Source organism: Patella vulgata, chromosome 7, assembly GCF_932274485.2.
Source record: "Patella vulgata chromosome 7, xgPatVulg1.2, whole genome shotgun sequence".
Taxonomy (NCBI): Eukaryota; Metazoa; Mollusca; class Gastropoda; family Patellidae; genus Patella; species Patella vulgata.
Genome location: NC_065885.2, coordinates 39629909 through 39657321, shown reverse-complemented (window position 1 = coordinate 39657321; position 27413 = coordinate 39629909). Strand labels below are relative to the sequence as shown.

The 27413-nt window shown below is 34.2% G+C and overlaps 1 protein-coding gene across 2 annotated transcripts in view; it reads right to left on the bottom strand.

Annotated features, from left to right (window-relative positions):
* Positions 1-27413, bottom strand: part of LOC126828393 (calcium/calmodulin-dependent protein kinase type 1) — a 179057-nt gene that overhangs the window by 51996 nt on the left and 99648 nt on the right. The window contains exons 3-4 of one of the 2 annotated variants that reach the window (XM_050558175.2): positions 18920-18994; positions 15603-15741 (exon numbers count right to left, since the gene is read on the bottom strand). In XM_050558175.2, coding sequence (XP_050414132.1) covers positions 15603-15741; positions 18920-18994 — 214 coding nt within the window. Of the gene's footprint in view, positions 1-15602; positions 15742-18783; positions 18836-18919; positions 18995-27413 lie in introns of those variants that run through there. The other variant, XM_050558176.2, reaches the window with a different exon arrangement.

Sequence of the window (27413 nt, the reverse complement as noted above, 5' to 3'; positions counted from 1 at the left end):
CAAGGACTGTCTAGCCGTTTGGGTGTAATGGAAAACCGAGGTCCTGTGTACACATAGGCGTGCGGGTAAAAGATCCCTTGGCAGTTGGAATTCAATATAAGAGAAAGCCGTCCTGGCAAAATTTCTTTCAAATTAAGCTGTATGCCAAGGCTGGGGTGATGGTAATGGAATGTAAAGGCCGTAATGAGTAATGGGAGATTTCAAAAGTAATGAGTAATAGAATTAATTACGTTCCAAAAATCATGTAATGGTCAATTACATTTCAGTTACATTGTATGACACATAATTATTTTTGATATAACCCTCAAATTTTATAGCACCAAAGAATAAGTGTATCTGACACAAATTATGTTCATTCTAATTTTAAGAAAAAGATTTAAATCAGTTTAGCAAAATAAATAAGATGGCATTAAACATTTCCTTTTATTAATACTTTCACTTGGATGTATAGGGTTCTTTTCTTAGACATGTACCTTATACTAATTATTACTATTAGCTACGGGAATGATCTGATATTTACCGGTGCAAACTCGTGTTTACTCATTTGAGCGTATACCTCCTTGAAAATACATTTACATTAGTCCAAGAATACTAATTTAACTATAGAACATACGTACTATGCCAAAAAGAATCCATTTATTTAGCCAAATACTTGAAGTAGCGATTTTTTTCGGTTCACTGACCACATGACAATTGAATGACACTTCCGACTTATCGGATCTCTCATGATGTCCTAGTTGGCATTATTTATACTTCTGCTTTATTAAAATGTATTTCAATAAGAAAATCAATGATTCCTTTGGAAAATCAAAGTATCTGTATAAGAAATTTGTCAAGATGCATAGAAATTGAGCAGAAGCAGGGATAGTTCTTACGGTAATCAGTCGAGTCGGGTGGAAAAGTGAGCGCGATGTCACGTGACGTAAACAAGCTCTTTCACCGTGTGAACCTTTTGGGCGGGGTTATAACAGTCTCAATCATTTAAGCAATAATATATATATATATAGGCCTACCATAAAGATTTTGTTTTTTCAATAGTTATGTTAAATATCACATAGAAGGTTTAGTACTTTAGAAAAATCGAACCCGCCATTGCCGATACACTACTATACAGTGTCAGTATTACTAGTACCGTGTAGAAATTCATCATTTCGGCATCTTAAATACCGATTTGCTTGGCTGAATTCAGGAGTCGTGCAACATGGGCAGCGGTCTAGACTTGGATGACATTTTTCAAACTTTTTAGTTAATATGACGAAATTTTCATTCATAAAACTATTGAACAAAAGATGAATTTGACAGATTGGCAAGTCAACAAATCTGTGTTTACATCCTCGTTGCGCATGCCCATGTTACACATTGAGCGCGTGCAAGAGCTTTAAGCCAATGAAATCGCATATTATCATTGGGAGGTCGGCCATTCGTGGCAACGAAAAGGCCTACGGTTGATCTTGTTAAACTGACTCTGATTCGTTACTGACAAAGAATTTGCCTTTGTTTACTCCAAATATGGAAAGTTAAGTTCATGACCTTTCAAATGACGTAAGGAGATTAGCATCAAGCACCGCGTGCGTTTTCAAAACATTGGATTACTTTCGCCGATTTTTTCACAGAATAGACGTCATTTCTTGGGCCTTTTTAATGATGTAGGCTCATAAAATACCCCCAAAACACCATTTCCAGATTTCAGATCGTCAAAATCCTTCTCAAATAAAGTTCTTTTGTATTTCTTGATGTTCCAACCTCAATCTCAAAATCGACAATTTGACCAAAATCCATTGTTAACAATGCTTTTGTGCCCGTAGCACAAAATGATGTCGTGCGACAAGCGACTGATATTGTGGGAGCGACTCACATATGAGCAGTTGCCGAGAAATGGTCAATTTTGCATGAGTCACTTTTTACGCTATTCTGCCTGTAAAAAAGTCAATTATTATTGAATTTTCATAAAAGTGACACCAGTTGATGCATAAAGCCAATGTGCATTATATGAAATTGATTACAATTAACAATTGACACCGGAAGTTACGCCATTTTATCAAAAAACGTATTTTATCCCTTAAAATCAATATTTTTTTCAACTAAGAATTATTTAATACGTATTAAGAATTTTAACTTTTAGTTTAAATCAACATATCAATAAAACTAATATGGTCATATAGATATCACAAAATCGTTTCTAACTTGTTCAGTTGCCGAGAAATAGATGATTTTCTACAAGTCACTTTTCATGGCTTTTGGTCCATAAAAGTGCCAATTATTTTCTGACTTTCATACAAATGTCACCATATGATGCCTAATGTCATTTTCGATTTCATAAAGTAATTTAAGATTTTCGTTATCACCAGAAGTAATGTCTTTTTGGCAAAAAGTTTTTGTTGTAATGAGTTCTATTTATTTGGATTTCACACTGCGTAGCTTGTGTCAAACACTATTGTTTTTGCTAAGATTATTATTATTATTATTGTTTTTGTGAAGATTATTATTAAGAGCTTTCATATTACATATGAAAGCTTGTTTCTGTTAGGGCTATTACTATTATTTTTGTTTGTTATTTTCCCATAAAGCTTATATCTCAGAATCTAACCATGGGATCCTTCTGAAACTTTGACCTACCCCCTAAGAATGGATGGTGGCTGTGGATTAATTATATTTTCAAACGTTTGAAAATTCGAAATCACAGAATTTTACGAACGAAAAAACTTACAATGCATAGTCGTACCTTGACGAAAGTCATTTTCACCTGCAATTTCAGATTTTTGAATTTCGAAAATTCGTCGCCGTCATTTCATCCCGGAAGTTGAGACCAACTTGACAACTTCTTTATTATTTGCACGATTTTCATGAAATTTGAAATGTAATTAGATACTACTGATGCGACTTGAAAAATGTCATTAGAAATTTTTTAACTTATCTCCCCTTGGAGAAATTAAGGATCAAATTTTTTTTAAAAATCGACAAAATATAGGTCAGATTGCCTTGATTTTTTTTTTCTGTACTAGCTAAGAAATTACTGATTATTACACAAATTATGAAGTTTATCAATCAAACCGGAAGTGCCACCATCTTGAAACGTGAAAAGTCATTAGGGCTTTTGCTATAATTTAGTTAGACATGGGATTTATATTTTCTGAATCCTTGAAGGAATGCCTAAAAAACGTTTAGAGCAGAATTTTGATTAAGATCAACTGATAGTAACCATTTTGAATTGAATATGAAAAATAGTGAAAAATCTACATTAACAAGCTTGTAAATAAACACAATAGGCTGTAGTTTGTTGAATTCGTCTATTATTTCTGAAATTAATACATTTCTGGATAGCCTGGCTCATGGTCGAATTTTTGGTATTTGAATATTTCAAAATTTTGAATTTTGCCTTTGGTGTTTTTTTCGTGCCGACAAAGTTGTTTTTTGAGTGAAAACTTCCCATTACCAGCTTGAAAATAATCAAAATCGGCCGCTGTCTCGTGAATTCGTCTCCTATTTGGGAAATTAATACATTTCTGGTTAGCCTCCTTTCAAGAATGTGTGGTGGCTTTGGAATCAATATATTTTCAAAACATTTCACGAATCCAAAATCCCTGAAATTTACTGTTGAAAAAATTGACCTACACAGCTGTAACTTTGTGATCTATTTTACTAATTCTTTTATCTTTGAGTACCTTTAAACATTTACTTTAAATCTGCTATTTCCGATTTTCGAAATTTGAATATTACGTCCTTGACAGCTCATCCCGGAAGTAAAACCAACATGATAACTTCTTGAATATAAGTACGATTTTCATAAAATTAAGAATGTAAGTAGACCTGGTTGATCCAACTTCAACGAAGTCATTAGAATTTTTTTAAGTTATCTCCCCTTTGAGAAAATAAAGATCAAATTTTTCAATAAAATCGACAAATTATAGGTCCGATTGCCCTGGAAATTTTTTCTATACTAGATAAGAAATTACTGATGTGTACACAAAATATGAAGGCTATCGATCAAACCAGAAGTGCCACCATCTTGAAACGTGAAAAATCCTTGAGGCTTTCGCGATATTATACTTACAGACATGGGAGTTACATTTTCTGAATCCTTGAAGGAATGCCTTGAAACCATTCAGAACAGAATTTTGATTTCGGTCAACTGATGGTCTCCATTTGGAATTGAATATGAAGAACAGTAAAAAATCCACTTGAACCGACGTGAAAATAAACACAATAGGCCGTAATATGTTCAGTGCGTCTCTTATTTCTGAAATTAATACATTTCAGGATAGCCCGGGGGATCAAGGTCCTATTTTTGGTGTTTGAAAATTTCAAATTTCGACTTTGACCTTTTACGTGCCGACAAAGTTGTTTGCAGGACAATTTATGTCTTTAATTTTCAAAATTTACTAATTTAATCTAAATATTCGAACAGTTGAGGTCAATCTGATTAAAAAAATATTAGTTCTGTTCAAAGTTATCTCATTTATTTTTTCAATATTTTCCTGCCTTTTTTTTAGTTCTTTCCCGCCGTTTTCATTTCATTTTCTCATCCGTCCCGTTTTTAAACGGCTTGATCCATTTTTCTGAAACTTCTGGAAGGGGAAGTCATTCCGATTACAGCAATCCAAGTGTCAGTTATTTCCCTTTAGTTTTCAGATTATTTTTTGCCTGGGTGCAATGTTTCTCACCCTGTTTAGCAACTTCGCGAGTTTTTCACCGATTTTGATAATTATTTTTTCTTGTTCTTTTTTTATTAAGATACTTGATATGATCCATGTAAGGTGACGATGAATATGAAAGCTTTCATATCTGCATGGGACAGTAGCAGATCTAGTTCTTATTATTATTATTATTATTCTTTTACCATTTTGATTAGATCTCATCAACTGCTTGTTGCATCGTTACGATTTCTTCGGTTTTACTGGGAAAGTGGGTGTGACTTAAGAGGATAAAGCTATTTTGAACGTTCTGCGACAATGCGAAATGTTCGAAATCACCGAAGCTATCGCTTTTAAAAAATATTGCAGTAATTTTAACAATAATTGTTGGATTTTAACTTTCGAAACATTTTGGAATACGCTACTTTTGATTTTGGTTTTCGACAAATCTTCACAGATATTAGACGCCAAATTTAGAAAATTAAAATTTTTACAAAAAACTTTATTTATGAATATTTTTTAGATGTGTTTTACACAGAATTAAAGAGTCATCTGACTTGAGCAAAAATGTGAAATTGTTTTGTCTCAGTAATATTCCTTGGCCGCCATTGGCTAATTCAGTTTTTCAGTCCTAGGTTAATCATTTGTTGTTCGATTTGTATAAAACAAAGTTCATATGCTCCGTTGTCTCAATTGTCATTTTTTTGTTACCGATAGAGTTATCTGTCGGCACCGGAAGTGGTGTAATTTTACCAAAAACTACAATTTTGAAAGCTCGGTACCACTTTTCAAAAGCAAATATTAATTTTTTTAAAACTGATAAAACTAAAAGAGTGTTTTGTTACCGATAGAGTTATCTGTCGGCACCGGAAGTGGCGTAATTTTACCAAAAACTACAATTTTGAAAGCTCGGTACCACTTTTCAAAAGCAAATATTAATTTTTATAAAACTGATAAAACTAAAAGAGTGTGCCCTTTAAAGGGGCTAAAAAGTGTGAGCTCATTTTTTTTAATTTTGATTTTATTTTCAAGCAAATTTGATTATGAGGTGAAAAAGGGTCTAAAATTGACCTATTTACAACCCATTCAGGCTTTTCAGATTTTAAAATATTTCTACGTAACTTTTATAAACTTGTAGCTATAAACCATACAAAGAAAATATATGTTAAAATTAGTCTGTAATATATGCAGTTGCCTAGAAATAGGCAATTTTGCATAAGTTACTGTTTTCGTTATTTTGCCTGTAAAGGGGATCACGGTAGCTAAGTGGGTAAGACGCTGGCTCGCTAGCCTGAAGGTTGGGTGTTTGATCCCTGCATTGGCTGAGGAAGTTCATCCAGATTTTCCGGCGTGGTTTCCTCTTGTCAGTGATACAGGACGGAGGGCCTGACAAGGACAGCTGTCTAGTCGTTCGGATGGGACGAAAAACCAAGGTCCCGTGTACACATTGGTGTGCACGTAAAAGATCCCTTGGCAGTTGGAAATCGATATAAGAGTAGGGCGTAGTGCTGCTGCCCGGGCAAAATCACTATTAGTTCAAATCATCTAAATTAAGTGCCAGTAGCCTATATTCAGAAAATACCATTGTCATCAATCAAATGTTATTTATGTAAAAATGAAAAAACAATTAAAAGTTTCAATGCACGTAACGTTACGTGCGTTACATTTACCAATTGAGGCTTAGAGGGGAGTGGATGGAACTAATTGTGTCCCATGAGCTCTTTTAATTCAAATACTAGTGTTGAAAGTGCAAGATCAAAAGCCCATTGATTAGAAAAAATTATTTTAAAGTACTTTAATAACCTTTTACACTTAAATCAATTCCTGAAGGGATTCCTGGTTTTTTTTTAAAGTCAAATATCTTGTGGAACTCTTGTACAAAACACCACAGACCAACACATTCTATCAAAGTAATTCTAAGTAAAATGTTAAAAAAAAATTATTTAGTTGTACAACTCCAATATCCTGTGAAAAATTCCACACAAAAGCCCCCAAACCTCGCCATAATAAATGAACTGATCTCTAAGCTAATATACAGACAATTTTCCAGGGGAAATCACTGATTTTTGCAAAAATGGGGGGATTATAACATAAGGTAAATATACGGTAATAAACAGAGGAGCAGGAAAAACTTGTAAAGTGGCTACTCGAGTCTAACATTGTATACTACAAATGGTTTCAAATAATTAAGACAATCGAACCATCATTTGTGGTTGGATTCAATGGTATATTTCAATTTTCTAATTTACTGAAGTAAATAAGCTTATAATCAACTATACTCAGCCAAATTAAAAACTGGACACGGATGAATTTCAACAAATTTTTTTTTCTGGTAAGTCAAATAAATTTTAAAGTGTTTCTAACCATAGTAAGTAGTAAGAAGCCTTTAATTTCATAAAATTGTAAAGTCACGTGGATCACGTGACTTTTGGGCATATAAAGATGAAAAACCTGAAAAACACGTGCAAACACAAACTCGTGAGGTAAATCGATGCAAGTTTGCTTAAACTGAACACGCAACTTGAACTGGAAAAATAAATTAAAATTATTTTCATCTTTGTTAGAAAATGACGCGCCTTTCAAATGTAGAACGTCTACGTGCTATAGGTAGGCTCTATGCTGGTCAGTCTGTGGTCACTATTGCAAGAGCCTTTAATTGTTCACGCCAGACAATAATTAATTTTAGAATGAGAGTGCTTCAAACTGGAACTATTGCCGACCGCCCAAGGGCGGGAGCGCCACGTGTGACGTCACTCCAGGAAGATCAAGCAATACGATTACGTCATCTTAGAAACAGATTTGTCACTGCAACCTCCACAAGTAGAGAGATGTTTGGTGGAAGAGTAACTGCACAAACTGTTCGAAATTGCTTGCAGGCTGCTGGTCTTCGAGCTCGGAGGCCCTATAATGGACCAATATTGAAACCTCTTCATCGCCACATAAGATTTACTCAAAGACAGTGGAATTCGGTTGTCTTTAGTGACGAATCGCGATTCACTTTGAGATTTGACGATGGCAGGGCCCGAGTGTACCGCACACGAGGTGAACGTTACGCTCAAGTATGCGTCAGAGAAGTTGACCGATTTGGTGGCGGCAGCGTCATGGTTTGGGGTTCTTTTTGTGCACATGGACGTTCTCCTCTTGTTGTTGTCCAAGGGAACTTAAATGCTGTCCAGTACAGGGGTCAGATTTTGCAATCTGTTCTTCTTCCGTTTATGCAGAGACATGGGCCTGGACTAACGTTTCAACAAGACAATGTTCGACCCCATACAGCAATTGCTACCCAGAATTTTTGAAGAAGTGCCGGTGTCCATGTCTTGGATTGGCCGTCACTTAGCCCCGACCTTAATCCTATTGAACACATCTGGGACGAACTGGGTCGACGTGTTCGTCAGCAAGTGAATCCACCACTGACGTTGCAGGACCTTCAACATGCTCTTGCTGAGCAGTGGCGACGTCTTCCTCGGGTAGTGTTTACTAATGTTCTGAGATCCATGAGAAGACGACGTGTGGCAGTACGAGACGCTAGAGGAGGCCACAACCGTTACTAAACACTTTATTCCGATTGTTCTCCAAGTTTGGGGGGTACTGTGACATCACGAACGTTATCAATGTCAAGGACTTTCGGCGAGACGTATTCTTGCTTTCTGTTGATGTCAAGGTCGTCTGTGCACAACATAACACTAAAATAGTTGCCTTAAACCAAATATTAAAAATCTAGTCCCAAAAATCCCGAGTGTCAAGTTTTTAATTTGGCTGAGTATAGAATCTACCAGGTAAATGGTCAATTCCATAGTCATAATTTCTAACTTCCTGGGAGGGTCTTAAAATACATAATAAACTCATAAACGAGTCATAAGTTGAGTTTTCTAAATATCATAATAAGCTATGTCTAAAAAATAAATGTTAGCTATGTCCGTCCGTCCACAATTGTTTGTGAACACTCTAGAGGTCACAATTTTTATCCGATTTCAATGGAACTTGAAATATAGGTTTACCACCCTAAGATCTCGGTTCCTTTCGATATTGGCATGTATCGGAGTTGTAACTTCATGGATTATGGCCCCTGATTGTATGAAAAATCACATTTTTAGCTTGTGAACACTGTAAAGGTCACAATTTTTATCCGATTTGGTTTAAACTTGATATGTATGTTTATAACCCACATTTTCTCTGGCAGTTTAGGTGATATAATCAAACGTTTTTTTTAAATCGGATAATAATTGTGACCTCCAATATGCGACAAAATCGAAAGGAACCAAGATCTTTAGGTTATAAACATGCATTTCAAGTTTCATCAAAATCAAATTAAAATTGTGACCTCTACAGGGTTCACAAATTTGATATACCATATTTTCACACTATTCGCGTACAAGCGGCGGCCATTCTGTCCGGCAATTTTGGTCCGATTTCACTAAATTCAAACTCAACCTTCCTTAATCAAATGTTTTTTTTAAATCGGATAATAATTGTGACCTCAAGAGGGACCACAAGCTAAAAAAAAGGCAATTTTTCGGACAATCTGGGGCCATAATTCATAAAGTTACGATCTGATATGCGCAAATATCGAAAGAAACCAAGATTTTAGGTTATAAACATACATTTCAAGTTTCTTCAAAATCAAATTAAAATTGTGACATCTGCAGGGTCCACAACCTTGATATACCATATTTTAACACTATTCACGTACAAACGGCAGCCATTCTGGTCAGATTTTCACGAAATTGGAACTCAACCTTCCTTACGGTGTAACGATGATATATAATGAATGTTTTTTTAAATCGGATAAAAATTGTCACCTTCAATCAGGGGCCATAATTCTGAAATTTTGGGCGTATAAAAACCGTTTGAATGTATCACCGTTGCACCCTAAGGATGGTTGAGGTCGAATTTCGTAAAAGTTGGACCGAAAAAGACGGACAAAATGGCCGCCCCACGATCGCAACTAGTGTCAAGCCGCTGGAGGTCCGAATTTTCATCTGATTTTGATGAAACTGGAAATGCATGTTTATAACCCAAATATCTTGCTTCCTGTTGATTTTCGTACATATCGAATTGTAACTTCCTGAATTATGGCACCTGATTGTACGAAAAATCACGTTTTTAGCTTATGGGTCCCTCTGGCGGTCACAATTATTATTTGATTTAAAAAAACGTTTGAATATATCACCGTTACACCCTAAGGATGGTTGAGTTCGAATTTCGTAAAGATAGGTTGCCAGGCAACGAAACATATGCCCACAGCAGCTAAATCGTCGGGCAGTCAACAAGTGTTGTCGCATATTTTTACTTTTTTCGGTAATGAAACATTTATAATACACTAAAATCTGATTAAGAGTAACAAGTCATGAAGTAATTATCAGAAAACCATTAGAATTTGTTTGGTTTTTATAAAGTTCTGCCTCATGCTAACGTTTAGTATACAAAACTTTTAATATTATGTATTTAGCTGTTCAAGTCATAAAAATTCATTGAAAATCAATATACTTGTTCGTCTCAAGATCTTAAACTCTGTATATCATTATCAATCTGAAGTCAATCGGATAACTTTAGCCTCTAGGTCTAGAGCATCACAAGATTTTTCAAAGTGATCAAGGGCCATAACTTGGCAGTAATTATCGTAAATTGCTGAAAATCAATAAGCTTCTTCGTCTCATGACCTTAAACGTCTAGAGCGTCCACAAGATTTTTAAAGTCATCAAGGGCCATAACTCTGGCAGTTATTATCGATAATCGCTGAAAATGAATAGACTTCTTTGTCTCATGACCTTAAACACTGTGTATAAATTTAAAGTCAATCGGATATTAACTTTAGCCTCTAGAGCGTCCACAAGATTTTTCAAAGTGATCAAGGGCCATAACTCTGGCAGTAATTATCTGAAATCGCTGAAAATCAATAGGCTTCTTCGTCTCATGACCTTAAACACTGTGTATAAATTTAAAGTCAATCGGATATTAACTTTAGCCTCTAGAGCGTCCACAAGGAATTGTAGACGCCGGACCGACAGACGGACAGACGGGGGCGACGACAATATATGACCACATTTCGATGTGGGCATATAAAAATCAGACCGAAACTGACAGACAAAATGGTCGCCCCTTGTTCACAAATAGTGTCAAAATATTGTGTATCAGGGTTGTGGACCCTTCTGGAGGTCACAATTTTCGTCTGATTTTGATGAAACTTGAAATGCATGTTTATAACCCGAATATCTTGGTTCCTGTCGATTTTCGTACATATCGAATCTTAACTTCCTGAATTATGGCCCCAGATTATACGAAAAATCACGTTTTTAGCTTGTGGGTTCCTCTAGAGGTCACAATTATTTTCCGATTTAAAAAAAAAACCGTTCAAATATATAACTGTTACACCGTAATTTTGTCTGAGTTAGAATTTCATGAAGATCAGACCAAAACTGCCAGACAAAATGGCCGCCCTTTGTATGCAAATAGTGTAAACATCTGGTATATCAAAGTTGTGGACCCTCTAGCGGCCACAATTTTGATGAAACTTGAAATGCATGTTTATAACCCAAACACCTCGGTTCCTTTCAATATGCGCGCATATCGGATTGTAAATTCCTGTATTATGGTCTCTGATTGTACAAAAAATCGCGTTTTTATCTTGTGGTCCCTCTAGAGGTCAAAATTATTATCCAATTTAAAAAAACATTTGAATATATCACCGATATAATTTCATGAAAATCGGGCCAAACTGCCGGACAAAATGGTTGCTCCTTGTACCGAAATAGTGTAAACATCTGGTAAATCAATGTTGTGGACCCTCTAAAGATCACAATTTTTTTCCGATTTTAAAAACCGTTTAAACACATCACCATTCCACCATAATGAAGGTTGAATTCAAATTTCGGGAAAATTGATATGAAATTGACTGACAAATTGGACGCTCTTTGTGGCAAATTGTGTAGAAGTGTGTAATACGAAAGTTGTAGACCCTCTAGAGGTCACAATTTTTAACCGATTTTGAGTAAACTTAAAACATATCTTTATATCCCAAAGATCTCAGTCACTTTTGATATTTGCACATTTCAGGCCATAACTTTCTGGATTATTGCACCTGATTGTACAAAAGATAGGTTGCCAGGCAACAAAACATACGCCCACAGCAGCTAAATCGTCCGAGCGGTTGTCAAGGGTTGTCGCATATTTATTCCTTTGTAGGTAATTGGGGACCTTTACAAGACAGTTCCATACAGATCAGATTATAAATTTTGTCGTTTGAGGGTTTACAAGGTTCTACAAACTGAAACAAGGGTCTCAACTCTGGAAGTAATCTACAGAAATTGTTGAAATTTGACAGACTTTTCCGTTTTACTAATTTAAATAATGCATATAAATTTCATACAGATCACATGATAACATTTGACATTCAAACGTTCAATGTTGAAATTTGACAGACTTTTCCGTTTTACTAATTTAAATAATGCATATAAATTTCATACAGATCACATGATAACATTTGACATTCAAACGTTCACAATTGAGGGTTTACAAGGTTCTACAAACTGAAACAAGGGTCTCAACTCTGGAAGTAATCTACAGAAATTGTTGAAATTTGAGAGACTTTTCCGTTTTACTAATTTAAATAATGCATATAAATTTCATACAGATCACATGATAACATTTGACATTCAAACGTTCACAATTGCCATAACTCTAGAAATTATTGACGGAAATTGCTGAAATTCAATATACCTGTTTCACAAATCTAAATGATGCATATAAATTTCATACATATCGGATGATAACTATCATCAATCGAGCATTAACAAGGTTTAACAAAGTGAAACAAGGGCAATAACTCTAGAAGTAATTATTATAAATTGCTGAAATTCAATAGGCTTTTTCGTTTCACTAATTTAAATCATGCATATAAATTTCACAAAGATCGGGTGATAACTTTTTGCGTTAGAGCGTTCACAAGGATCAATAAAGTGAAACAAGGGCCATAACTCTAGACGTAATAAACGGAAATTGCTGAAATTCAATAGGCTTCTCCGTTTCACTAATCTAAATAATGCATATAAATTTCACAAAGATCGAATGATAACTTTTGGCGTTGGAGCATTCACAAGGTTCAATAAAGTGAAACAAGGGCCATTACTCTTGACTTAATAAACGGAAATTGCTGAAATTCAATAGACTTCTTCGTTTCACCAATTTAAATAATGCATGTAAATTTCAGAAAGATCGGATGATAACTTTTGGGGTTAGAGCATTCACAAGGTTAAACAAAGTGAAACAAGGGCCATAACTCTAAAAGTAATAAACGGAAATTGCTGAAATTCAATAGGCTTCTTTGTTTCCCCAATTTAAATAAAGCATATAAATTTCAGAAAGATTGGATGATAACTTTTGACGTGAGAGCGTTCACAAGGATTAATAAAGTGAAACAAGGGCCATAAGTCTAGACGTAATAAACGGAAATTGCCGAAATTCAATAGGCTTCTTCATTTCAGTAACCTAAATAATGCATATAAATTTCAGAAAGATCGAATGATAACTTTTGACGTTAAAGCGTTCACAAGGTTCAATAAAGTGAAACAAGGGCCATAACTCTAGACGTAATAAACGGAAATTGCTGAAATTCAATAGACTTCTTCGTTTCACTAATTTAAATAATGCATGTAAATTTCAGACAGATCGGATGATAACTTTTGGAGTTAGAGCGTTCACAAGGTTCAATAAAGTGAACTTTAGATGTAATAAACAGAAATTGTTGAAATTCAATAGGCTTCTTCGTTTCACTAACTTAACTCATTGAACCCTAGACCTAATTAAGTAACTACCCCTTTATCTCCCTGAGCCAATTAACTAGACATAGAGAATCTCCTACCAGTCTTTTTTGATATCAAAAAATATCAACACAAGTTGATAAAGTAACAAAAAACGAGGCTCTGCCCTTCTTACATGCACAAATAGATAAATATAATTCTTTGCTGTAGATTTCACTTTTACTGAACATTACGGCGTAGTGATACATCATTTTTTGACAGCAATTCAACCATTATGAAATATATCACACAAGCGATATCTACTGTAGAATGTATTATTGGGTGATAAAATAGCTTCTCTCCCTGTAGCTAATTAAAGGATTATCCATTAATCTCATATGTAGATTATACAAAATAACACAAAAACTATTACTCCAATCAAAAAATGTTTATATTATCAAATGCAGATATAAAATCAGGCATTACAATGGTATAAAATTAAATCAATAATACAAAATAACAACAGAGTTATTCTTTAATAAAAAAACATATAAGTAAAAAAACAGTCACATTACTACAAGATTATATATTTTGGCAAGTCAATAATTCTTTCTAAAATGTCTTTTTTAAGTCAATAATTTGAAAAAAAATAATTAGTCCAAATATATACATAATATTATTAAAGGTTTACAAGAATTATCAGTGTGGATTTAGTCATTTTAGTTCATAACAAATCATAAATGATTAGCACTGAGTAAGTTCATCAATCAAGATGGCAATGTCAATGGTACTGTTCTGTTTATCACATTTGTTTAGAGCACTCACAATAGCACTGTTATATTTTTAAGATCCATAGTACGCTCTGAATCATGTAGCACACAAATGCACCAAATAATTATCACACTGATTGTACAATTTATCCATTTAGTTCACAATAAATTATAAATAAACTCGTTACTACAAGACGGGCAGCCATGCTGTTTCTCGTCGGCCGTTGTTACATCAAGATCGTCTTCTCCGCTCGAAATATCGGAAAAATCACTTCCCACGGCATTACTTATATCAACATCCAAAATATCTTCAGGTAAAAACCCTTCGAATTCCAAGTCCGTATCACTTTCCATAATGAAGATATTGTAAGAAAAAGGAGCGCAATAATAATCTATACTTAACAAAATGGCGATCGGTGAGAAAAATTTTACCACAAAGTTCACAACCTTATAACCCCTGAACTTTTGTTGTTCATTTTTTATGATCATTCGTTAGCTAAAACTATATTTGATTGGATTAACTACTTTTAGTTAGCCAATTGGCTTTAATTTAACAATTTATGGTTTGAGGAAACAGTGCAACAAAGAGACCGCGAATTTACGTCTCTCGGGGATGCCACTAATAATCAGTGGACCGCATATTCAAGCTATCGGTATAAGAGAGGGGTTTAATTGGTCCGCATATTCAAGCTATCGGAGCCGATGAGTTAAATATTGCATATAAATTTCACAAAGATCGTATGTTAACTTTTTGCATTAGAGTGTTCACAAGGTTCAACAAAGTGAAACAAGGGCCATAAGGGCCATACACATTATTACGTAAGCCATTACGAGCAGCTTTGTGAGATGAATCTGGGACAGCTACTTGCCACTATATAGATTTCAACTTTTAACCTAGTATAATAACCTTTGAATTAGGAGAAACTATGTTTATAGAACATGATCAAGCAGTCCCAATTCTAAATATTTAATGGAGCTAAATCGCTAATAATGTTAATGTAATCTGATTGTATATAAACTGATTTACATTCAATTGTTTCCCTTTTGACTCTAATTTCAAATCAGTTATGTCCAGTGAAATACAGCATTAGTTTCAACCGACTGGCAATTTCTAGCATCTGGTTATTCCAGTCTATTGCGCATGCTCTCCAGATAAGATATAGTGTCACTGTTTGACATGAGTTGTGGAATATGTCTAGCCTCATTCTTCCTGGTCACTTGTTTCAAATGACGCTGAATCGTGTACCAATGGTAAAATGTTTATTGTGTCTTAAATATTGGATATCAGAAGCCTACCTTCTCCCGGTTAGATCACAACATCAATGTTGATTTGAATTGACAAATAATTTGTGTTTTCAACGTGTAAGACTTTGGATGATATTGAATTGGAGACTTAGCTACTTTAAATAAATGTTACATAAATTTTACCAATATGTTTTTGAGATGAAATTGGTAAAGGCACTTACTTTTAAATCTCTATGTACAACTCCCCTTTCATGCATAAAATCTACTGCCTCTAAAACCTGTTTAATCAATAAACTAGCATCCTTCTCTGTATAGCTACCTTTCTCAACAATACGATCAAACAGTTCTCCACCAGTGACTCTAAAATAATACAAATAAAAAACACACAATCATTATTATTAGTTTATATAGAAAATATAACCTACACCATTTGTATAGAAAATGTGACTTAAGAAGATTATTGACATTTTTATATTGAACCAAAAGTACACATGCCTGAAAAATATCTAAGAAAGTCTGGAGGACAGACGTGTCAACTAACCTGTTTCTTCCGTGAGACTCACGGATTCGGGACATTTCTCCCGATCTCCTGTGCGGGAGGAATTATCTCACGGAAAATGGCCATATTGCCGATTCTATTTTTACTTTTTCAAAGGGAGGTAATTACCTTTACTTCCGTATCATAAATCATTCTGATTGGCTGAACTTGACCGGAAACTTTGATTATCGAGTACTTACTAGATTTGCGTGTGATTGTTGTTGTTTGCACTCAGAGTAAAAATTGGAGTAAATAAAGTCTATTGTAATGAGTACATTGAAGTAAACAAAGTATATTGTAATGATAACAGAGTACATTGAAGTACTTGATAAAATGGAGAAATTTGCAAGGTTCGTTCCATTACTGTCAATTTTCACTATGGCTAGTACTAGTAAACCGACTAAACGTCTCTGCGATTTTGACAATTCTCCCGCGAAGAAAAAACGTTACGCGTGTAAATTTTTAGAATCCTGGAGAAAAGAATTTCCATTTGTTGTACGAAGCAAGAAAGAAACTACAGAAGCGATATGCAACGTGTGCAATGCTACAATTAACATAGCTTCTGGTGGCATATCCGATTTACGACGACATATAAAATCTGAAAAGCATAATAGAATTGGCAAAGCTGTTGATACTAGTAATGTTACATCTTTTTCCAATTTTATAACAACTCAAGACAACAAAACAATTAGAGCAGAAACACTTTTTGCAATGATGGTGGCAGAGCATAATTTGTCTTTCAAATTTGCTGACCATTTCACGAAGATGGCTGCAGTAATGTTTCCAGACAGCAAAGTAGCCAAAGAATTTCAATGTGGTAGAACAAAAACTACTATGATAGTTAAGAATGCTCTTGGCCCAAATTTTACAGCTGAAGTTAAACGTATGTGCCACGGTCCATTCAGTCTTTTAGTGGATGAGTCAAATGACAGAGGCCACAACAAGAACATGGCGATTTTAGTGAGAGTTATTAATGAAGAGAAAGAATGTATCGAGACAAAATTCCTTGACTTGCCAGTGTGCAATATTGCAACATCCAGCAATTTATTCAGTGCCATTGAGAAATCTTTCAATGATCATGGCCTTAACTGGGATAATCTAGTGGCTTATTGTTCTGACAATGCCAGTGTTATGATTGGGAAAAACAATTCTGTGTTGTCCAGAATCAAAGAAAAGCAGCCATATGTGTTTGATCTTGGATGTATTTGTCACTTGGCAAATTTTGTTGTAAAGGCTGCCTTAAATAAGTTGCCTCTGTCAATTGACCATATGCTCATGGAAATAAATTATCATTTCCATTTAAGCTCCAAAAGAACTGAAATATACAAGACATTTCAAGAGTTTTGTGAGGTTGAGCCACATCAGCTCATAAAACATGTACAAACAAGATGGCTAAGTCTTGAGAGATGTCTTAAGAGGACACTAGAACAATGGCCTGCCTTAAAATCCTATTTTGAGTCACATGAAGATATGGAAAAAACTGGAAGAGTTCAGACATGCTACAATTATTTAGCAAATGAAGAGTTGCATTTGTATTGTATGTTTTTGGAATTTATATTGAACCCCCTTAATGAATTCAATACAGCATTTCAGGCAGACGAAAGCAAAATCTGTTTTTTATACTCAGATATGACTCGCCTCTTGAGGAAATACTTTGGTAAGTTTGTGAAGACCAATGTAATCAAGTCTCACCAACTTACAGAAGTTCCATATATGGATAAATCCAGTCAGCTACCAGATGGCATCCTGGCTGTTGGTGTGAAAACCAGAGAATATATGAACAATATTGATGATGATGTCATGGTTAGCAGATTCTTCAAACATGTGAGGTTATTCTATGAAGAATCAGTACAGATGATGTTAAAACAATTTCCATTCAATAACATAGTCCTCCAAAATATTGGGTGGATTCATCCTGTGGATAAACTACGATCACCCTTTTCTTCAGATTCAGTGTTGAAATGTGCCAAAGCTCTGGGATTTCCTGTAACTGATGAGCTTGAGGAACAATATACAGACTTTAACCTGATGCATGAAACAGAGCTTCCACCAAATAGTCTGTCACAGGATCAGTACTGGATCAGGATGACTAAAATGAAACTAATAGATGGTTCCGGAAGATTTAGCCAACTGGCTAAATTAGCATTGAGATTAATCTTAATTCCTAATTCCAACGCGGAAACAGCAAGATTATTTTCACTAGTAAGAAAAATTAAAACAGAAGAAAGAACTGAATTAAATAATTCTACAATTTGCAGCCTGATTTCATGCAAAATAAACTCCTGTAACCCCTGTTATGAAACAGTGTTAAGTCATCAGTTGTTGCAGGATGCCAAAGCTGCAACAAGCAAATACAATAAAGAACATTTAAACACTGAATAGTAACCATAGAACTGTCTATAGACTCATAACAAAAATAGTGTATATAAGTGTTAAAGACTTGTGTAAGTGCTAAAGATTTGTGTATATAAATAAAGTGCAAGAAACCTATAAATATATTATTATTGATGAATAAAAATGATGCCTTTGAAAGAATTAAAAAATCTTCTGGATTCTCCTGTTTTTTTATTGCTGGTCTCCTGTTTTTTCATACCTGGGGGTTGAGACGTCTGCTGGAGGATGATAGCAAAGACAAATCAAGGAAATTAACTTAAGTTACAAAATATCTCTGTTACAAAAACAAAGTGTGTCTGATTATTTGGAATTGATACTAAAACTAAGGTCATGTTGACAGTGTAATTTAAAGATCCCTTGATTGATTTTGAAATACCCACAACATGTCTTCCCTACGGTAATCACAGTATTACTGAATAATATTTAAACATTACTACATATAAAATAATGTTTAATAATTATATACTTACAGTTCCATTATTAAATAAACATGTGACTTATCATCAAACACATCTAGTAACACATCTACGGTAATCACAGTATTACTGATTGATATTTAAACATTACTACATATAATAAAATAATGTTTAATAATTATATACTTACAGTTCCATAATTAAATAAACATGTGACTTATCATCAAACACATCTAGTAACTTGACTATATTTGGATGGCTTAATCTGGAATGGACAAAACAAAAATATATATCATATAATATCTAATCTGAGATTAATACACAATATTAAAATCTATTATTATTATGAATCTTTTATTAGCAAAAACAAGTTGTTATAAACAACCTGATATAATAATGAGCAATTCAATGGGCAAGAGATTGATTCTTTCATTCATTTTAGTAATCCCTTTCTAGCAAAGGTGATGATCAGTTAATATATATCTTATATACAACTGGCGGTAGTTTTTACTTTGATGTCCATAGCAGTTATATCTCATAACAACCTGTCATGACATCATCACAGGTTGATATATTCGTTCATATCAACCGCTGATGACGTCATGACAGGTTGATATTTTCATATCAACCGCTAATGACGTCATCTCAGGTCAATATATTCGGCTCATATCAACCGCTGATGACGTAGATGATCGAAATAATACAAAAAAACACAGAAATAAATTTTTATTCTTTTGACAATTAAAATTTGTTATGGGACAGTTTCTAACATTCAAGACCGAAATAGATGGCGTACTTATCGACATACATGTATTTAGATCAGTTATCCATGTCTAAGACATCTTTCAGAATTTTCTTTTCGTCCACATTGCGATTATTTCTCCACACACTACAAGACTTGAAAGTATTTATCGCCCACGAGTTCCTTTGTAAAGTATTTTTGGGTACAGTCCACTTAAAACAGTCGGTCAAATCCTTCTCTGAACATACCGAAAACCTTCAATCATGGTTCACTGTCAGAATTCTTGGAAAAGAATGCCTTTTGGTCCAAATTTTCTGCAGGATTTGGATAGATCCTCGTCGATATTTGCATTCACATCTATTCCATCGTCAATATGTTGGCTAAAAAGGATTGATTATTCGTCTGACTTCGTATTACTATCCATTTTGTTTTTGCTTTCAATTCAATAGTCCAAAATGGCGACGTATAAACAAAAAAATGCACGTAATTGCACGTGATTACTTAGGTAATTTTCGCTATTTGGCGGAAAGTATTGAGCAATTATCCAATCGTTGTTGCCTTTTAATGGAAGAGCCCATTAAATTAAAGGGTGAAATGGCATTGTATATGTCGGATATAAACCTACTCTACCATATCAACCTAGGTTAGGTTAATATCCTATACATAAAGCCACTAGTTACAACTTGGGAGTGAATACCAACATCGGGGTTAAAGTGAAGCCCAAGTGTATCTCATACCATCTGTCTTGAATGGAGTAGAAATAGTACATATTCTACAATCAAATTGTGCTGTACAGAATGTGTGGATGGGTACCAAAATTGGTTCTGGAGCTTTAAATAGTCAAAATGTCTGAAATTTTGTGAAATGAAATGTAATGGGGTTTAACATTCTACTGTTTTGCTCCGACTTGGGATAATAAAGACGGCTGTCCAAAAAAATCAGTTAGCATGTTAAAGGGGCATTATGTAAGATTTAGATAAAGAGCTGGACGTTCTCGCTATAATATTTCAAAATTATGACATACAAAATGAATGTATTGAAAATTTCATTAAAATTATTATTTTGAGCAAAGTTATGAATTGTTTAAGTTTTGATAAGACAAGTGCATTGATTGTAACTACCATACTGGTCATTCGAGCCGTAGCCTTGGTTTTCCATTTTAAAATTAAATCATTAAATGGCTGAACAGGTCTAATCTACTTAAATCCGAGGCATCTGATGGCATTGAGAGTTGCTTATGGTATTGTCATGTTAATAAATGCCTAATTAATAATTTATATAAAGAAAGATCTGCAATAGGCAGATTTAGCACTTGCATGTCTGTTTAAGTTGATATGTTCCATTTTTAAATCTGAGAAGAAACTAACAAACACTGTGGTTGTCAGACCCTAAAACTAGCAGTCAGTATTTAAAGATATTGATAATGTCACCAACTATTATGTTCTGTATTAAAATGCTAAACAGCCTACAGCCAAGCACAAATAAATCTAATGAATGATCAACTCAATAAATAACCTTGCTTTGAATTTTTTTTTTATCTGATAATGCTCCACATATTGATAAGCATAAACTACAAAGTGCACTACATGTGACTGCACACAACCACACAAATCCTAGTCATTGAAATAAAATTGTTTCTGGCTAATTGTGTTGTGTTGAACATTTGAATTGGCCTTTAAATGTTAAAGTAACAATGCACTATTTGCATTTTAGCTAATATATCAAATTTCTCATAGCTTAATCCATGCTAATGTGTACTCAGATTGATTATTTAGCATATAATTGGATTCAATCGGATTTAAGAAAGGCCCATCGATTTTGTTCACCAACAGCAAATGGTGGTGGCTTATTAATGGCGAGCAGCATAGAGGTCGATGAAATTTCCATTCAACATATCTTTGCAAGTGATTCTTATTACTCTAAAATGACACAAGACTTTAACGTTTTATTGACAGTTTTGAAAGGCTGCTTATTTTCAATACTTCACTATCTTCAGACCATTAGATACAGCTTCTTGTCTATGGAACCAGCAGCTGCCAGGCAAGATACGTCCACATTTTGCAAGAGACAGATGGAGAACAAGCTAAGAAAAGGGTGATTTTCCATAAAATCAGGGGCCATAATCCAGGAAGTTATGATCTGAAATGCGCGAATATTGACATGAACCAAGATCTTTGGATTGTAATCATACATTTCAAGTTTCATCAAAATCGGATAATAATTGTGACTTTTAGAGGGTCCACAACCTTGATATTACACATGTTTATACACTATTTGCATACAAGGAGCAGCCATTTTGTCAGGCAGTTTCGGTCAGATTTTTACGAAATTACTCAACTTTCATTGATGTGTAATGGTGATATATTGAAACGATTTTTAAAACTGAATTCAAATTGTAACTTCTAGCGGGTCGACAAGCTAAAAATGCGATTTTTCAAACCATCAGGGTCCATAATCCAGGAAGTTTCATTCAGATTTGCACGATTATTGAGAGGAACCAAGATCTTTGTGATATAAACATAAATTTAAAGTTTCATCAAAACGTATCAAAATTGTGGCCTCTAGAGGGTCCACAACCTTGATATACCATTTATTTACACTATTCGAACTCAACCATCATTAGGGTATAATGGTGATATATTATTCAAACATTTTTTTAAATCGGATAAAAATTGTGACCTCTAGAGTGACCACAAGCTAAAAACACGATTTTTCATACAATAAGGGCCATAATTCAGGAAGTTACAATCTGATAGGTGCGAATATCGACAGGAACCAAGATCTTTGGGTTATAAACATGCATTTCAAGTTCCATCAAGAGGATCAAAATTGTGTCCTCTAGAGTGTCCACAACCTTGATATACCATATATTTACACTATTTGGGTACGAGGGGCAGCCATTTGGTGTCTCAGTTTTGGTCCGATGTTCATAAAATTCAAACTCCCCCATCATTATTGTGTAACGATGATATATTCAAACGTTTTTTTTTTTTTAATCCGATAGAAATTGTGACCTCTTGAGTGACCATATGCACGAATATCAAAAGGAACCAAGATCTTTGGGTTATAAACATGCATTTCAAGTTTCATCAAAATCAGATAAAAATTGTGAGTTCCACAAGCTAAAAACATGATTTTTCGTACAATCAGGGGCCATAATCCATGAAGTTATGGTCCAATATATGTCAATATCGAAAGGAACCGTGATCTTTGGGAGATAGACCTATATTTTAAGTTTTGTCAAAATCGAATAAAAATTGTGACCTGTAGAGTGTCCACAAACAAATTTTACTATAGGGTCAAAAGTCACTCAATGTAATTTTATATTGCAGAATGCAGAACCAAGAAATGTTGATATACAGAAGTGTAATAAAAGACAGGTACTGTAGGTGTACAAGCATTTTCATTATTATCAGGCAGAATTAAACATACATTTTTAGGCCTGAAATGTTATCTAAATTATTAATTAGACATAAATTAACTTATCCAGACCATAATCAACTCTCGATGTGAACGCTAGCCTGCAATATTTACTCGATTAGGATCCGATTTGCTGCTCAACTTTCATCCATGATTTAATCATGAAATGGATAATCAAGATTATATCTTAGTAATGGTGATCGAGGCTAGGACAAAAATTCAATTCAGTTCAGAGTGGATCAATTAGACTGAAATTTTCATCAGATTCCCTTTACATTATCTAGTGTTTAACTATTATAGTGAGAACTGTCACTTCTTTATCTAATCTCCCAACTGACACAAGTTAATTTGTACAAAACCTTCTTTATTGGACATTCAGAACTACAATAACTGTGTTATCAGATACTAGAAAAGATCTCTCAAATGTTTCACAGTATTATACGCCCACATTTTCATGTGAAACTTCCAATCAATAGAAACGGGAAACACAAACCAAATACAGACGGTTTGATGGAATCAATTTTGACTAAGTCAAAATGATGCATTTGTTATTCAGATAAGTTGATATAAAATAATTAATAGAATACAATATCAAACGATGGTTTTTTGATATTGCATTCTATTAATTATTTTCTATCACATTTTCATGTGGACGTATATTTGAATATATCACCGTTTCACCTTAATGAAGGTTCAGTTCGAATTTCGTGAAAATCGGACCAAAACTGCCGGACAAATGGCCGCCCCTTGTGTAAAAATATGGTATATCAAGGTTGTGGACCCTCTAGAGGTCACAGTTTTGATCCAATTATGATGAAACTTAAAATGCATGTTTATAACCCAAAGATCTTGGTTCCTCTCCGTATTCGAGCATATCGGATTGTAACTTCCTGAATTATGGCCCTTGATTGTAGAGGTCATAATTTTTTTCACCCAATTTAAACATGCATTATGCAAGAGCTAAATCTGCCTATTTCAGGTCTTTCTTTAGGCCTGAAATGTTATCTAAATTATTAATTAGACATTAATTAACCTATCCAGGCCATAATCAACTCTAGATGGCAGCGCTAGCCTGCGATCTTTAGTGGATTGTAAGCCGATTTACTGCGTAACTTTCCTTCTCTATTAAACGATTAAATGGATAATCGAGACTATGCTGTTTATCGTACCGACTTTAGTAATGATGACCGAGGCTTATGGGAATTTCAGTCGCTTAGTTCTTGGTTCATAGTGGATCAATTTGAATGAAATTTTCACCAAATTGCCTTTACATTATCTAGTTTTTAACTATTATAGTGAGAACTGCCAACTCGTTACCGAATCTCCCATAATGTATCTTTAAAAAAAAAGAAAAAAAAGTTTGAATATATCACCATTACACACTGATGATGGTTGAATTCGAATTTGGCAAAAATTGATCCAAACTGTCAGACAAAATGGCCGCCCCTCATATGCAAATAGTGTAAAAATGTGGTATATCAAGGTTGTGGACCCTCTAGAGGCCACAATTTTGATCCGATTTTGATGAAACTTTAATTTATGTTCATATCACAAAGATCTTGGTTCCTTTCGATAATCGCGCATATCTGAATGTAACTTTCTGGATTATGACCCCTAATTGTTAAAAAAAATCACATTTTTATCTTGTCCCAATTTGTATTCAATTTTATAAAACGTTTAAAAATATCACCGTTACACATCAATGAAGGTTGAGTTTGAATTTCGTAAAAATCTGACTGCAACTGCCTGACAAAGTGGCCACATCTTGTACGCAAATAGTGTAAAGGTATATAATACCAAGGTTGTGGACCAGTGATGGGATTTCAAAATTTTTCTTGTCAAGACATTTTTCAAGAAAATAAAGGGGCATAACTTTCAGCTTATTTAAGCAGGCGTTTTCAGACCACAATTAAAAATCATGTGTCAACAAAATATTCAAATTCATACGTAATAAAATAAAAGGTGCACCTCATTATTTGTCATATTTAATTCCCATACGGTATTCAAATTTATGTCAGTAAAATTCCTACCAAATTACGTGTTGTCGTAATACGATAGAATGAAAGTGTGCCAACCTGCACCCGTTTCAAATTCCTCCAAAATTACCGTATTTTTTGGGTATAAGTCAATACATTTTTCAGCAGAAGTCAGGGATTCATCTTGTACTCCATTTCGACTTAACATACGGAAGTTTATAAAAAAAAAATGACATTCCGAAATTTATGTGGCAGTAACCGTTGCTATACCACAATGAGCGAGTGACATCTGCTAAATAATCCCAATCGACTCTAGTATGCGCTATCGTCTAAAACAATTTGATTAAAACTACTTACATTATTCCTATCGAAATATTCGGCAACATTTCTTAGTGTGTTTATTTATTTATAAACATAAACCCCATTCAAAATATGATCATAAATCTGAGAATATGCCATCAAAATAGAATCTTTTCTCCGACATTTGGCACGTGAGATTCGGCATGTTTATATCTCTTAATTTCATGTGTCTCGCAAGATTTCTACTTTCATTTCAGTTATTGTACTATAAACGCCATGTGCGCTCAGAAACAGTCTAGTATTTATCATATATTCGTACGTGTGTGTGAAATAGCTTTATTTAACTTTGGCTTCCACCGAAGAAATATCACAGACAAGTTATCGGATACAATGTATATTGATTTGGGGTGTATGACATATAGGACTATTTTCTACGTGTTATCGGCCGACATCAACAAGATTAAACGTCCAACAATGGAGAAATCACGGGTTAATCACGTAGATTAAGTTTATAATCACTTTTATTGGATTGATATATAGTCCGACAAAGGAGAAGCAACGACTTCTCTTCAGGATTGGATTGATGAATTGACCGACAAAGGATTAAGTCAGCCAATCAAGGTAGATTAAGTAGTTAATCAAGGTCCGTGTATAGATGGTATAACGATAATAGGGTTGAGTGGTAGTTATGTACACCCAGTACACTATATTAAATTTGGAATTTTGACTATTATTCACCATGTCTTGTTGTCCAATTGGACATATTCCTGGTCAGACAATTTAAGACGTTTGGAAAATAGTGTTGGACATGTCAGGAATATACCGGCGAAATCCTATCACTGTTGTGGATACTCTAGAAGTCACAATTTTTATCCGATTTCGATCACTGAATAAATTTAAAAATCACAATGCAACAACATTTATGAAATCCTTAGATGCTGTGGGTATGTTTCATTGCCCTGCAATTTATCTTTTAAAGATAAATTTGAACAAAATGAACTTTAACCATGGATAACGATAACAAAAGACCAGAAAATATCTTAACTTTTGAAATTGATGTGGTATGTTTTGACTTTCTCATCTGTTCTTTGAGAACAATATTGATTGTTCACAATGTACACATAAAGCGGAATTAATAAATTATCCCAGGTCTGGTGAATTCATAAAAATCAATTGTCTAGTTTTAAAAGTTGGCCTTATACTTATACATCTGCGTACTTGAATAATGGAATCTTATTGTACTTGTATACATATACATTTTGTGAGTTACATATACAGTGGACTCCGGTTCGGAGAGATCCGTAGGGTGAACAAACTTAGGTATTCGGGTTCAATCGGAATGCGCAACAAATGTTTCCAACAGGTGCTAGGAATATTTTTACGACTGTGGTGAATTCGTGGGAAAATTCATGGGTATTCTTGAGTATTTGTCACAACTGTCTTACAAGAGATTATAAAATTATCAAAGTAATCAACAAAGAACTACGCGGACAAGTTTTAATCTCACCGATAATTTTTTGTTAACCTTTTGTGTCTTCACACCCACTGACTGAAGGCCGGATTATACAATGTTGTTTCAATGGAAATCGTGTGACGGGACGGTTGATTAATGTCATAATTCAGAATACTCAAAAGTTTTTTGGCTGAAGTAATAAGGAAATAAATGAAAATGATGTCGGATTTCACAGAATGTCCTAGTATTCAGATGTCGGATGTGTATTGATGTTATTACTGCTGACAATATAATAGGCTTAAGAACACCAGAAAGTCAAGATTAATAAGAAGAGTAAATTAGCAAATTTTTTGTTAACCTTTTGTGTCTTCACACCCACTGACTGAAGGCCGGATTATACAATGTTGTTTCAATGGAAATCGTGTGACGGGACGGTTGATTAATGTCATAATTCAGAATACTCAAAAGTTTTTTGGCTTAAGTAATAAGGAAATAAATGAAAATGATGTCGGATTTCACAGAATGTCCTAGTATTCAGATGTCGGATGTGTATTGATGTTATTACTGCTGACAATATAATAGGCTTAAGAACACCAGAAAGTCAAGATTAATAAGAAGAGTAAATTAGCAATTTGAACAAGTTCTAGTAGGATAAAAAGATGTAAACTAGCTTACACTACAGCCCAATTCTAGCCAGTTTAATTGAGCTCTTTTATTGGGAATCAATAGAAATGTTGTCCATGGTGCCAATATCATGTCACATATATTCCTTGTTCAACAACTGGCCAATTAT